This window comes from Condylostylus longicornis, unplaced genomic scaffold, assembly GCF_029603195.1.
Source record: "Condylostylus longicornis isolate FDR11 unplaced genomic scaffold, ASM2960319v2 ptg000211l, whole genome shotgun sequence".
In the NCBI taxonomy this organism is placed as follows: Eukaryota; Metazoa; Arthropoda; class Insecta; order Diptera; family Dolichopodidae; genus Condylostylus; species Condylostylus longicornis.
This window is the reverse complement of record NW_026578178.1, coordinates 338,886-354,639: the sequence shown is the minus strand read 5'-3', so window position 1 is coordinate 354,639 and position 15,754 is coordinate 338,886. Positions and strand designations below refer to the sequence as shown.

At 30.0% G+C, this 15,754-nt stretch overlaps 1 protein-coding gene across 1 annotated transcript in view; it reads left to right on the top strand.

Annotated features, from left to right (window-relative positions):
* LOC129616454 (clathrin heavy chain) overlaps positions 1-15,754 on the top strand; it is a 73,243-nt gene that overhangs the window by 37,849 nt on the left and 19,640 nt on the right. Inside the window, exons 5-7 of the mRNA XM_055532078.1 lie at positions 4,726-7,406; positions 7,472-8,756; positions 9,384-9,550. Coding sequence (XP_055388053.1) covers positions 4,726-7,406; positions 7,472-8,756; positions 9,384-9,550 — 4,133 coding nt within the window. The remainder of the gene's footprint in view (positions 1-4,725; positions 7,407-7,471; positions 8,757-9,383; positions 9,551-15,754) is intronic.

Below are 15,754 nucleotides of genomic sequence, written 5' to 3'. Positions count from 1 at the left end.
AGAGTGAAACTAATAAGCACTTTTTTTCAAAAATTTTTTGGAAGAAAAAAGATTGTTAAAATTTGTTTTGATAATTTCATTATTTTTTTATTCTCTTTATTTAAATTTTATTTCATCTTTCTTTCTATTCCGTCTTTAACCATAAATCGTATAACAACAATCGTATAACAACAATTATTGTACATGTTTCATTTATGCGCAGTAGATGTCGCTAGTAAAATGGGAAACATATATACTGTTTCTTTACTCTCGAAAAATTTTACACTAGATTCTTGTGTCTTTGCTATTAGTAAAGATCAACACTGATGTTCATTACTAGATACAAAAAAAAATTTTGGATTCGCTGACATTGTTCTCGAGTGCCGAAGTACTGTAGGAAACCCAACTTTTAGGGTTCAGTCGCCAAGAGAGTTGTCTTGAAATAAAAGCGAAGACAGACAATAATAAACTTATCCTTTGAACTGATGTGAAGGTTTAAAAAATAATGTTACGGCCAACGTCAAGAGAAGATCATAAAAATCACTAGATAAAAATTTGAGATTATTATAATATGTCAATTTTCTAGTCTATGAATCTCAAGAGATCAGAAAAAAGGTTGTTAAACAGAAGAAACAATACAATACAGTACATTTAATGAATCAAAACGACAGGCCGCTTCAAAATTTACTGAAGTGTTCAAAACAAAAACTACATTGCTCATCACCTACAACTGCGGAATCAAACATTTCAACATAGAGTAGCAAAAACGTAGACCGAAGATAAATAATTGAGACAAGTAAATTTATCACTAGCAAAAGCGACCCAATTAAATACGGGGAATCTGAGGTGACTTTCTAAATGGCGCAAAAAATTCTGAAATGGCAGGTATGTTAAGATAGCAGAATTAAATACCGCCGGGAAGCCAGAGGTCGATTGTGACTGAGGTGCACAAACAGAAAAAGATAATTATATCCAATGGAAGAAGATAATTACAGATCCATAAAATCAATCCTACACAAAAGCCCACGATCACCAGTCCTCTGGAGTCTTAACAATAGGAACATATGTAATGGACTTCAAATATTCAGTCAATGATGTTAATCAAATCAGAACCATCAAGAGAAGATTTGTTTGAAAGTAAACCAAAGAAGAGACCTTTAATTTTTGAACTCAGCTGGGAGTTTTAAAAAGATTTCTCAAAGTTTCAAAATTTTTTAGTCATTTTATTGAACTCAATTTTAGTAACACAGTTAATAACTTTTTTCTACAATCCAGATTAAATCAATAGGTTTCCATCTTTTGAAATAAAAGCAAAACAATTTTATATATATATCGGGTGCATTAATGGTTCATATTTTATAAGTTTTTTCATAGATACGATATATGTATGTTTATTCCATTTTCCCAATTTTTTTCAACTTCAATAATTCGAGAGAATAGAAGATCCAAAATATTGTAACTTCTAAAACACGGTAAAAGCGTAAAATAAAATGAACAATGTATAGCATTTCGTACATATAAAGATTTTGACTTTGCACACTATTTAAAATTGTATAGAAAAGAGAAGTAATTGAGGCTACTTTTCATGTGCATGTCATAAACAAACATTTGCGCCATGCATCTGGAAAAGTATTTCTTAGCCAAACAATTCAATAAAGGTAAGTGATATAAGTCACTAATATGAAGATCATCATCGATGTACAAATAAAAAAAAAAGTTTTAAGTTGTGGAGAAGAAATAAATGAATCTACTTTACATACAGTATTAATCTAGTATATACTACATTATAATTCATATTGTAGAATAAAAAATTTATACAATGTAGGTAACAAGATCCAAGTTGCTAAAAATAGGTTTAAACTACGCAGTAAGAAAGCAAACAGCATAGTAAGAAATGGAAGACAAATTTTTGACTACATATCAAAATAGTACTTTTAAAGTTATTCAATTAAAAACTCTGAGCAGGCTAAACAAACTGGTTTAGTACTTTCTTGCCAGATTTTATATTTCAATAACTAGTCAGTATGTGTTATTTGGTAACAAAATTTGTTTATTTGACATTCATTGATATTCAATTGCTGATATAGTGATTCAAGTATTTAAACTACTTTTCACTCTTTTTACAGTGCCGGCGTTTCTAAAGTTTTGCTACGATATTAATTTTGGAGTTAAACGGTGAAAAAAAAATTTTTCACTGCATATTTTACGATTTTGCAAACGCAAAATGTTACTACTTTAGCTAAAATTAGATTTTAATTTTTTATTATTCATTCAATAATTTTTCCCTTTCGATGATATTTCATATCATTATTGACCGTGAGCATTGAAATGCCTTATTATTATAAAGACAATTTTATTTATTGTATAAATTTTCCATATTTGACTAGCTGAAATTACTTGTTGGGCTTACGTAAATATTACAAATTATGAATTTGGTTAGATAAGTATAAACCAACTACAGCTGCCTGTAAATGGGTTTGTAAATGAACTTCATTTGCATCAAATTTATCATTAAATAGGATTGCGACTACTAGGGAAAAAGAAGGGCGGATTATGAATCATTTTCAAAATTTGGTTGAGCTACCCCAACTAAAGTATTTTAAGCTTATATAGTTATATTTAATTAAGAATTGCGATTTATAAACGGGTATAAAAGGTTTGAATCTATATTATATTTTACAAGATTTTTCCAGTTCATGAACAGGTATACATATAATCTAATAAATAACAAAAACAAAAAAATGAAAATAGCAAAAGAGAATACTGGGTAGAAACATTACTCAATTGATTATACATACTGTAAAACAAAAACAAAAAATGAAAAGCGAAAAGCGAAAGAGAATAAAAAAAGAGTAGTAATATTTTTTTTGTTTTTTTGGTTTACTACCATAAACAAAAATAAAAAGCAAAAGGAAGCGAAATATTTTAAATGAGTTAAGTAAGAGTAAAATAATTTTTTGTTGTTGTATTTAACATGGAATGGAATTAAAAAAAATAAAACTAAAAATTGTGAGAGATATAAGAACACGAATAACGTTACGTTACATACTAAGGCAATTATTCTTCGTGTGCTTGCGAAATTTCAATTGAGTAAGTAGCCAAGCCAGGTCTGTATAAAGAAAAGAGGCATTGATTTTTTATTAATTCACATTCACTTTGGTTTTAAAGTTTAGCGTGAAAGGTACTATTTCCTTTCCTTTTAATTTTGTTCGACATCAGTTCCCCATCCGTCTTGCATATGCCATGACTATAAATAAGTCCCAAGGGCAAACTTTTGAAAAGGTTGGCCTCTATCTCCCCCAGCCGTGCTTTTCGCATGGGCGATTATACACAGTATGTTCAAGAGCCATAGACTCCAATTCTTTAAAAATTCAAGTCAAAGATACGGTTCGTCAGGGAAAAATCGATGATGGAAATATTTTAACAGATAACGTTGTTTATAAGGAAATTTTTCGTCCTTAATTGTTAACTAATTCTTAAATTGAATTTTAATCATATCTATGTAATTAACAGTGACACATATTACATCTTAAAATTTATTAAATTAAAAATATTTCCATTACTTTTATTTATCATTAGTATTCAAACCAATATGATATTTATGCATATACAAGTATATACCTGCATATGTATGCCATAATATTATGTACAAATTTTACTAAACTTATTTTAAAATTGATTGCCACAATCCTGTTTTTACAACAGATAATGCTGCTTATAAGCAAACCACAGGGGCCCCTAGTTTCTCAATAGTTTTATCAATGTGCGTCTAAATAAAGGAAATTTCCTTTCCAAATTAAAACCCAAATATCTTATAGAGTCAGATCACTCTATATTTGTGCTTCCAGCAATTAGGTTACTACTGGAAATTAATGAAATTTTTCTATTTATTATAAAATATATCTATGTTTTTATAGGGTTAATGTTAATTTTCCACTTATGATAATATGGGCTTATAACGTCAAATGCACTTTCTAAACCAATGATAATAAGATCTCTTTAACTAGATAGTATAGCGGTATCATCAGCATATGCTACTTTGTAGTCAGTTAATCTCGAAAAATCAGAGATGTAAACGTTGTACAGCAGTGGTGAAAGTACGGAGCCCAGAGGCGTATCACCAGTTATATTGAACAACTCTGATTTTGAGTCACTAGTTTTTTATGGCAAGAAAAATTTTTTTCCATCTGCATCGCCTCACAAGTTGTCCCTGATCATAATTCGTAAATTTGTATTTTCGGCACCTTATATTTACGAAACTGCCTATTTTAATTTTTTTTATAATTTATATTATAAAAAAAATTATTTTATTTAAGTGAAAATAATTATTTGAGTGAAAATAAATTAATGCGTATCTAATAGAACAGTATTTTTACTTGTTCAAAGGAAGAATATTATTTCACGAGCTCAAGTTTGTTTTCATATTTTAAAGATATATTTTTAATGTTTGTTTTTATTGTTTCAATTCTTTTTATGTTTGTTTCATTTTCAAAAGAAAAAAGCACTTTTCAATTTTCAGTTTTTGAAAATTTTTTTTTCGGTGTACGTAGCGACATCTAACTAAAAAGTTTTTTTGATTCTTCATCTCTATCAGTATCTTCGTTGTAATTAATTTATCTCTGACAAAATCATTGAAAATTTCTTAAAGCTTGCTAATCATTTTTGAAATTGTTATATTAGTGTTATTATTCAACATTGTTTATATATAGAGCAATTTTTCATTTACTTTTCTTCTGTAAATCGTAGGTCATGCAGCTTCATTTGCGCAATTTAAGATGGAAGCTAATAAAGAATTATCCACCTTATTTTGTTTTGCTGTTCGAGCGCCGCAAGGAGGTAAACTTCATGTCATTGAAGTAGGTACTCCACCTGCTGGAAATCAACCTTTTACCAAAAAAGCTGTAGATGTGTTTTTCCCTCCCGAAGCTCAAAGCGATTTTCCAGTTGCAATGCAAGTTTCGGCCAAATACGATGTCATTTACTTAATAACCAAATACGGGTACATACACCTTTACGATATTGAAACAGGAACTTGTATTTATATGAACAGAATATCTGCCGAAACAATTTTCGTTACCGCTCCCCATGAGTCTAGCGGCGGTATAATAGGCGTCAATCGTAAGGGTCAAGTTTTATCTGTAACTGTTGACGAGGAACAAATAATACCTTACATCAATACTACATTACAAAACTCAGATTTAGCATTGCGGATGGCAGTGAGAAACAATTTATCCGGTGCTGAAGATTTATTTGTCCGTAAATTTAATCAATTGTTTCAAAATGCTCAATATGCTGAGGCAGCAAAGGTTGCCGCCTTGGCTCCCAAGGGTATTTTACGCACACCAGCAACTATCACTCGTTTTCAGCAAGTTCAAGCTCCGCCCGGTTCTACTACACCACCTTTATTGCAATACTTTGGTATTTTACTTGATCAAGGAAAACTTAATAAATATGAATCATTAGAATTATGTCGTCCAGTTCTAATACAAGGAAAAAAACAATTATGTGAGAAGTGGTTAAAAGAGGAAAAACTTGAATGTAGTGAAGAGTTAGGAGATCTTGTAAAAGGATCTGACTTAACGTTAGCACTGTCAATTTATTTACGGGCTAATGTTCCAAATAAAGTTATACAGTGTTTCGCGGAAACTGGCCAATTCCAAAAAATTGTTTTGTATGCGAAAAAGGTGAATTATAATCCTGATTATATCTTTTTATTACGGTCAGTAATGCGAACGAATTCTGAACAAGGTGTTAGCTTTGCTTCAATGCTTGTTGCTGATGAAGAACCCTTAGGCGATATAAACCAAATAGTTGATATTTTTATGGAGCAAAATATGGTTCAACAATGTACGGCATTTCTATTAGACGCTTTAAAACATAATAGACCTAATGAAGGTTCTTTACAAACAAGATTATTAGAGATGAATCTAATTTCAGCACCACAAGTTGCAGATGCTATTTTAGGTAACGCGATGTTCACTCATTACGATCGTGCACATATTGCGCAACTCTGTGAAAAAGCCGGACTTTTGCAAAGAGCTTTAGAACATTACACTGATTTATATGATATTAAGAGGGCGGTTGTTCATACACACTTGTTAAATGCAGATTGGTTGGTCTCATTTTTTGGAACTTTATCTGTTGAAGATTCTTTGGAATGTATGAAAGCAATGCTTTCAGCAAATATACGACAAAATTTGCAAATTTGCGTTCAAATTGCGACTAAATATCACGAGCAGTTAACAACTAAGTCTTTAATTGATTTATTTGAGAGTTTTAAGAGCTATGAAGGATTATTTTATTTTCTGGGATCAATCGTAAACTTTAGCCAAGATAACGAAGTTCATTTTAAATATATTCAAGCTGCTTGTAAAACTAATCAAATAAAGGAGGTGGAGAGAATTTGTCGAGAATCCAATTGCTATAATCCTGAACGCGTGAAAAATTTTCTTAAAGAAGCGAAATTAACAGACCAGCTCCCATTAATTATAGTTTGTGATCGTTTTGATTTTGTACATGATTTAGTGTTGTACCTTTACCGTAATAATTTACAGAAATATATAGAAATTTATGTTCAAAAAGTTAATCCTTCACGTTTACCTGTGGTGGTTGGTGGTCTCTTAGACGTAGACTGTTCTGAAGATATAATAAAAAATCTGATTTTGGTTGTAAAGGGACAGTTTTCAACAGACGAATTAGTTGAAGAAGTAGAGAAAAGAAATCGTCTAAAATTACTTCTTCCATGGCTGGAATCCCGCGTGCATGAGGGCTGTATTGAACCAGCTACACACAACGCTTTAGCAAAAATTTATATTGATTCTAATAACAATCCTGAAAGATTTTTAAAAGAAAATTCATATTACGACAGTCGAGTCGTTGGTAGATACTGTGAGAAAAGAGATCCCCACTTAGCATGTGTTGCGTATGAACGTGGTCAGTGCGATAGAGAATTAATTGCTGTTTGTAACGAAAACTCATTATTCAAAAGTGAAGCACGATATTTAGTTCGTCGTCGTGATCCGGAACTTTGGACAGAAGTCTTATCAGAATCAAATCCGTATAAAAGACAATTAATAGATCAAGTTGTACAAACAGCATTATCTGAAACACAAGATCCCGAAGATATTTCCGTTACTGTGAAAGCTTTTATGACCGCAGATTTACCTAACGAATTAATAGAGTTGTTAGAAAAAATTGTCTTGGATTCCAGTGTTTTTTCAGATCACAGAAATTTGCAAAATTTACTAATTTTAACCGCTATTAAGGCTGATCGTACAAGAGTTATGGATTATATAAATCGTTTAGACAATTACGATGCTCCAGATATTGCAAATATTGCTATATCAAACCAACTCTTTGAAGAAGCTTTTGCAATATTTAAGAAATTTGATGTTAACACGTCTGCCATTCAAGTTTTAATTGATCAGGTAATGCATTTACAATATATATTTATAGATATGTCTTGAATTTAAAGTTTAATTTGGTAAGATAGGTAAACAATTTGGAACGTGCGAATGAGTTTGCAGAAAGATGTAATGAGCCTGCTGTTTGGTCACAGCTAGCAAAAGCACAATTGCAACAAGGATTAGTTAAAGAAGCTATTGACAGTTATATAAAAGCTGATGATCCAATCGCATATATAAATGTGGTCGAAACAGCTTCCAAAAGTGAATCTTGGGAAGATTTAGTACGTTATCTGCAGATGGCAAGAAGAAAAGCAAGGGAAAGCTATATTGAAAGTGAATTAATTTATGCTTACGCTAGAACAGGCCGATTAGCAGATCTTGAAGAATTTATATCAGGACCAAACCATGCTGACATACAAAAGATTGGAGATCGTTGTTTTTCAGATGGCATGTATGACGCTGCCAAATTACTTTACAATAATGTAAGTAACTTTGCCAGATTAGCACTTACATTGGTTCATTTGAAAGAGTTTCAAGGAGCAGTTGATAGTGCTCGTAAAGCTAACTCAACCCGAACGTGGAAAGAAGTTTGCTTCGCATGTGTTGACGCAGAGGAGTTTCGCTTAGCTCAAATGTGCGGCTTACACATAGTTGTTCATGCTGACGAATTGGAAGATTTAATAAATTATTATCAAGATCGTGGTTATTTCGAAGAACTCATATCTTTGCTTGAATCTGCGCTAGGTCTAGAAAGAGCTCACATGGGAATGTTTACCGAATTGGCAATATTATATTCAAAATACAAAACTTCGAAAATGAGAGAGCATTTGGAACTTTTTTGGTCAAGAGTTAATATTCCAAAAGTATTACGAGCGGCCGAATCCGCTCATTTATGGTCCGAACTTGTTTTTTTGTACGATAAATATGAAGAATTTGATAATGCTGTACTAGCTATGATGACACATCCAACAGAAGCTTGGCGTGAAGGACATTTCAAGGACATAATAACGAAAGTCGCAAATATTGAATTATATTATAAAGCAATACAATTTTATTTAGACTATAAACCGCTACTTTTAAACGACATGTTATTGGTTTTGGCTCCCAGAATGGATCATACACGTGCTGTTAGTTTCTTTTCCAAAACGGATCATTTGCAATTGGTTAAAACTTATTTAAGATCGGTACAAAATTTAAATAATAAAGCTATTAATGAAGCTTTAAACGGTCTTCTAATTGAAGAGGAAGATTATCAGGGACTTAGAAATTCTATAGATGGTTTTGACAACTTTGATAACATAGCGTTAGCTCAAAAATTGGAAAAACATGAATTAACAGAGTTCAGAAGAATAGCTGCTTATTTATATAAAGGTAAAATTGGCTTTTTACATGGAATGTACATGCTGTTTCTGAATTGTTTTTATTTACTGTTATGCAGTGATTTCATGGAATATATTAAGATGTTTTAAACACATTTTTTTATAAGTAATTTAATACTTAGTTCCATATACAGAATATTTTAATTTACAATCCAATTTTAAAAAATGAAATTTTCAGATTTGTCCTGGACTTTGTGTCAAATTATACTAAATTTTAATTATTCATATTGAGGTTTAAGTTAAAGTAATTGGAATCCTACATGAATTTACGAAATCAAACTGAAAATGAAATATTTTCAGTTCAAAATATTTTCTGCGAATTTATTTAAATCACTATACTTACTTAATTTAATCATAAAATAATTAATTTAATTCAATTAAAATACTTACTTAATACTTATTTTCAATCGAAAGCGAAATAAGCTTTGCGTATACTGTTTTGGGTGCATATACTTAAATGCGCAGCTTTTGTTTTGGAAAAACTATTAAATTGACTTTTAAAAATAAAAAAAGTTCTCTTATAGTGTTTTGATCTTAAAAGCAACACATAATAAAAGCGATACAAATTCAGATTCAGCCAAAGTGAATATATGAATTTTAATCAAAATCTAATATTAAGGTAATAATCGTTGGAAACAAAGTGTTGAGCTATGTAAAAAAGACAGGCTTTTTAGAGATGCTATGGAATATGCTGCAGAGTCAGGGAGACAGGAAATAGCTGAAGAATTGTTGAGCTGGTTTCTTGAGCGTGGTGCATTTGATTGTTTTGCAGCATGCTTGTATCAGGTAAGATAAAATAATAATTGAAATGTAAATACATAGATGCAAATATCCACATACAAAAAGTAAATATAATATTTAGAAACATACACATATACAAAATTGAAAAAAAAAAATTTGGTAAATTGAAAAATTACAAAATTGATAAATAATTAATTTGTTCTTCAACTAACTCAACGTTCAACAATTAAAATATTTCTGTTCGATGATGAGGGCTTTTTGAAAATTATGTACAGTTTAAATTTTACATATTAAGAGTATATTTTGCTAAAAATATCCAAGGTAAATCTGAAATTTGTACTTATACAGATTTAGACTTAAGGAATGGAAAATATCATTGTCAAGAAGGCGCGATATGGCATCAAATAATCGGGAATCAGAAATAAATAAGCAATAATTATTTATGGGGGTATAACTTTTTGATTCAAGATTATTAGGAAAGAGTTTGATGGATGGGGATAAAATCAATGCTGAGCACACAAAAATGAGGGCAATGAAGATGCAAGTAATTATTCCAATTTGAGGACATCTAAAACGACTTTGCGAAAATTCATCCTGTAATGGATTAAAATTTTCGAAAGTCTTGACCTAAGAGTGAGCATCATCATTTACGTTAGACAACATAGATAAGCCACATAAAAACTAATTTGTTTTAGTTTTTTTTTTTGAAAATATATAGATGCACATAAAATACAAATTAATACTAAAAATATTAAAGCAGCCAATGACAAGTACTTATAAAATTAAAAATTTCGAAATTTGAATTAATCAAACTAACAACTGGAATAAATATCTACATACATAAATTGAAATTTTTAACTTAAATGAAAACGATTTTAAAATCAGTTTTTTAGAAGCATTTTAAGTAATTGTAGATTTTTTTTTAAATTAAATTTAAACAATTAAATATTTTCAGTGTGTTGTTAAGTTACGTCTTAATAAAAGAATTATTAATGCTACATATTATGAAGATAATCGTAAGTCCGGAATTCACAAAATCGCGATAATTAATGCCTTTTAAATGCAATAGAATTATTTCTAGATTATAGACCATAATCTGCTAGAATAAACCTCTCCATTAAAACGCGAAATTTACTCTTTTCAAATAATATAGTAAGAGATATTTTTGGAACATGTTACAAAGAAAATATAACAACATCCAATTCTTTGTTCTAAAAACAAACATGCATGGTTAATTAATAAAAATGGTTTGAATCATTTACAAAATTCTGAAAATATAACTATTATTTCAAACCTATTTAAATAAAAGATTGAAGTAGATTACACTGTAATGTTTTTGAAAAATTTATTCGTAAAAAAATCAGTGGATCATTTTCTGGAAACATTAATTTTCTTTCACGAATATCACATATCAGACGGATATAAAGATCATATGTCCCTCTCTCCCATTTTATTTTGTAAAACATCAATTTCCATTGAGTATCGCATATGATTTGACGGCATATACATCCTAGGGCCAAACTATAAAGCAATGACTTACATACCTCAAAGATAATGTTTTGTTTAAAGAATGTTTTTAAAAGTGCTAACTTGCTATGATTTCTTGCTTCTTTTTATAAGTAAATATTACATATATTTAAAAAGAAAACGATATTTCTAATTAAATTGAAAAACTTTCATAGGGTAAATTCACCAAATTCAGCATATTTTGCTTTTATTACAAAACTTTACTAAAAACATGTTTATATCGAAGAAAATATTGGGTATTTTAAATAATCAGTGCTTGCTTAGAATTAATACAATATACCTTGGACAAGTCAAAACCTTGAAATTTGCCAAATTGGATGTTTGGATAAAAAAAAGTACGTTCGAAAATCTAAGTATGTCTAAATTTCTGAAACATGTTGCAAAATTTTTTGTCAGAAATGAAACAGTATAATATGTGTTTCCCATTTTTCTTAGCGACCTCTTCGAGCTTAAATGAAACATGTATAACAACCAATTTTTATACGATTAATGGTTAAAGAGGAAATTCAAAGAAATATGAAATAAAATATAAACAAAGTAAATAAAAAATAATAAAATGTTTTTTTCTAAGAATCCGGTTTTTGTGTGACTTTTGTGTATTTATTATTGGAATTAAAAAAAAAATATGCATAGAAATAATCAACAATGATATTTGTAAGTGTTCCATTTATTGACGTTCAAAATTCTGGTTTTAACTTTTCTTGAAAATGCTATGGAAATCTAAATATAAAAAGTAATTAATTAAAGTAAAATTTTAGGATTTTTCTATGTAAAGCTTTTCAGCAATCTTAAGAAAACTTTGCTAAAAGAATTTAAAGTTCTCATTTTTGAACGAAAGATTAATGTAAAAAAATATAATATTATCCTTCAATAATATAAATATGTAATAACTTTTGATTGAGTTTTCCTATTTCTTTAGCAAAAAAAATTAATGCATACAACTGCAAGTAGTATGTATAAATTTTAAGTAGAATGAATGTGCGTTATGGTTGCATAATTATGTACATACGTTATGTAAACACTAGTATATCATAATATTATATTGATAACTTGATATAATGGTTGATATCACTGTGTAATATATTTACATACTGTAGAAATATTTTCGATTTGCCTATCAATTTTATTTATACCTGCTTTAATGTGCAAAACTCTTGTTGGGTAATAGTATGGTAAATTAAGCATCAACTTCAATATTTTATTTTGCTTAACCTGCAATTTATTTTTGTGTGTTGTTGCACAGTCCCCCCAGATCGGCGCAGCATATAGAAGTATGGGCTGAAATATCACTTTCATCATCAAAATTTTGTTAAAATGCGACAGTTCAGAATTTCGGCAAATGAATGGTAATAACATTCTAATATATCTATTGACTTTGTCAATCGTTTTAGACACATGCAAACCAAATGTTATTTTTTATCGAAAACTACTCTTTGATACCTAACATTATCCGTCCAGGCTATAGGTCGAGAGTCAATTATTAAAGATCTATCTGGTAAAAAACAAGGCTTCCTCTTTCTAGTAAAAAATATGAAATTTGTCTTCTCAACGTTTATGCGAATTTTCCATCTATGGAAATATCCGTGAATATTATCGAGTGAATTCTGAAGGTTAATTAAAATGTTTTTGCAATTGCTGTCTGCTGTATAGACAGCCGTGTCATCAGCAAAGATGGACACATGAGGACACGTTTATGTGAATTTTCCATCTATGGAAATATCCGTGAATATTATCGAGTGAATTCTGAAGGTTAATTAAAATGTTTTTGCAATTGCTGTCCGCTGTATAGACAGCCGTGTCATCAGCAAAGATGAACACATGAGAATAAGGAGTAATTGAAATGTCTGAAGTATATATATTGTATAGTATCGGCCCCAGCACCGACCCCTGCGGCACGCCAGCCACAACATCGTAACTACATGAGAAAATATCACCTACAAAAACTTTAAAACTCCGACTCTCTAAGAAACTTCTAATGATTTTTGTCAAATACATTGGAAAATTGAAATCCACCAGCTTGTGTAGAAATGCCGCGTGCCACACAGTGTCGAAAGCTGCACTGATGTCCAAGGTTACCAATCCAACAGATTTCCGTTCTTCTAATTTTAACTTAATATATTTTTTAACCCTCATGAGTGCATGTAATGTACTACGGCCCCCCTAAAGCCAAATTGTTCATTGGGTAAAATGTTATTATCAGAAATAACAGTTTCTAACCTAAATTTAAAATTGTTAAGTAAGCTTATTGGTCGATAAGTGGCAATATCGTCATTAGATTTATTTGGCTTCGCAATAGCTATAATTTTGGCTTCCTTCCATGCCGCCGGGAAGTAACCTAAACGGAGACATGAATTTAATATCTCAGTGAATCGTATATTTGCGGCCCCTGGTAATTTTTTTATAAATAAATTAGAAATTCCATCAATTCCCGGAGATTTTTTTATTTTAAGTTGAGATATAATATCGTTAACTGTGTCATAAGAAATGCTAGAAAAATTTTCAATGCTTGAATTCTCAATTGTAGTCATAGAACTTTCAACCACCATCTTGGTAGCCGCATCGCTCAGATGTTCGTTGATTGAACGCTTCTCACAAAAGTATTGTGCCAGGGCGTTTGCCTTTTCACTATTTGTAGTATGGAAAGTGTCATTGTATCTTATGGCAGGGATAAATTTATTCTTACCTTTAATTATTTTGGTCAATTTCCAAAAAGGCCTAGATGCTTTTTTCAATAACCCCAGAGTAGAAGTTCAATGACCATTGTATATTCCGAAATTTAACTATTTCAACCCTAATTAAATTATTAAAATAATTCAATTGCACTGAGTGCAAAAACGCCCTAGTTCTATCAAATTTTCTCCTGATAATATTTCTTGTTTTTATAATTTTAATTATATAAGATGGCAAACTCGTATTGCCTAATTTAATTGGTTTTCTAGGAACAGAAAGCTCGACAGCTGCCAACACTTGCGAATTAAGATAAGATACTGCATTGTCTATTTGATAACTGTGATCGAGAGAATGATCCAAATCCAAATTGGTAAAAGTATCCTTAAGATACTCCCGATATTTTACCCAGTCCGCATTCACAAAATCCAAATAAGTGCGTTCATATAAATTTGCGCCATCCCTAATTTGCAATTGCACAGGTAAATGAGCAGACGAGAGGTTGTTTACCACAACAGATTGAGTAAACCATTCCGGTGAATTCGTTAAAAAGAAATCAAGAGTGGAAGGTTTAATCGAATTATTAGTTGGAGAAGTTCGTTAGGAAAAAGTATAGTAAATTTGTTCATTCTTATAAGATCTTGCAATGAGTTACCCCAGGAATAAGCACGAACACATCCCCAGGCCCTATGTCTTGAATTTATGTCACCCCTATAAGAAAACTACCTATATTCTATTTACATATGTACACATGTGCATATACCAATCATTTATTATATACATAAGTATGTAAATAGACAACATAAATATGTATGCGAATGTATGATCATATATTTAAAATCAGCAGGTGGCCTACTATGTAAAAATACGAAAGTCGCAAATTTGCGTAAGTTGATTTGAACTGGCAGTATTTTGTAAAATTTTTTGTTTTTGACATATTTTCAAAGTAAGCATTTGAATTATTTTAAAAAAGTCATACATTTGAATGTATGTATAATATTAAGGAGGCGATTGTTCTTAATTTTTTAAATAAATATGGATAGCAAAAGATTTTTATGCAAGTTAAGATTTAAGTGTTGTTCTTGCTCAAAAAACCATTTTATTTATCATAACTGAAGTTTGTAAGCCTGTAGATGAAAAATTCAGTCCCGGAATGGTTTTGAAATTATTTTGACCTATAATTATAATTATTAATTACAAAAATTTAGTTAATTGCAGTCAATTTGAAATGCGAGTATTTTTTTTAAATTAATAAAGCAAAATAAATATAACCATTACATTGTTTAGTTTTATTTTTTCAAATACTTAGATTTTCGCAATAAGATTAGTAAACAAAATGGCAAGTGAATGAAAATTATGCGAAAGAAACATTCTGTAGTACCACTTTTGCTACTTTCACATACGCAAATTCGCGATATTCGCGATAAAAAAAATTTAAAATGCGAGAATCGTTTAGCGAAACTACAGATTGTGGAAAAGGTTGCCGAAGGAAGGAAAAAAAATTACCATTTACGTTTATGTATGCGAAAAATGTTAGCAAAATAACAATATGATGCTGTTTTATAGACAAAAGTACAAAAACTCTGATATGGTAACCGCAAAGTTTATTTCTTTGATTGTTGCTCAAAATTTCAAGAATTTCCTTTAAAAAATTTTAAGTTTTACTTTTAAAATTTTAGAAAGCCAGTAAGCCATTAGGTTAGTTTTTTGCACAATTGAAACTTCCATTTACAATATTTACCAACGACGTCTGAAAACAACAATTTTTTAAAAGTCTTTAATAGGAAAAAAGTAATTTTCAATTCTAAGAAGAATGTGGTCTACAAACAATATTTTTTTTTGTTTTAAATAAAGTTGGGTCAAATTAATGGTTTCTATCGTAGCGATTTTCTTTTCAACAAGTTAAAATTGCTGCTTTTAAAAATGATCTATTTGAAATACCTAATACACTCATAAAATTACATTCATTCAAATAGTGAAACTATATCAAAATTTAAATAAATAAATTTCGAGAGGCGATAACATGAGAGGAGGTGGAGGTGGAAAAAAATTTTC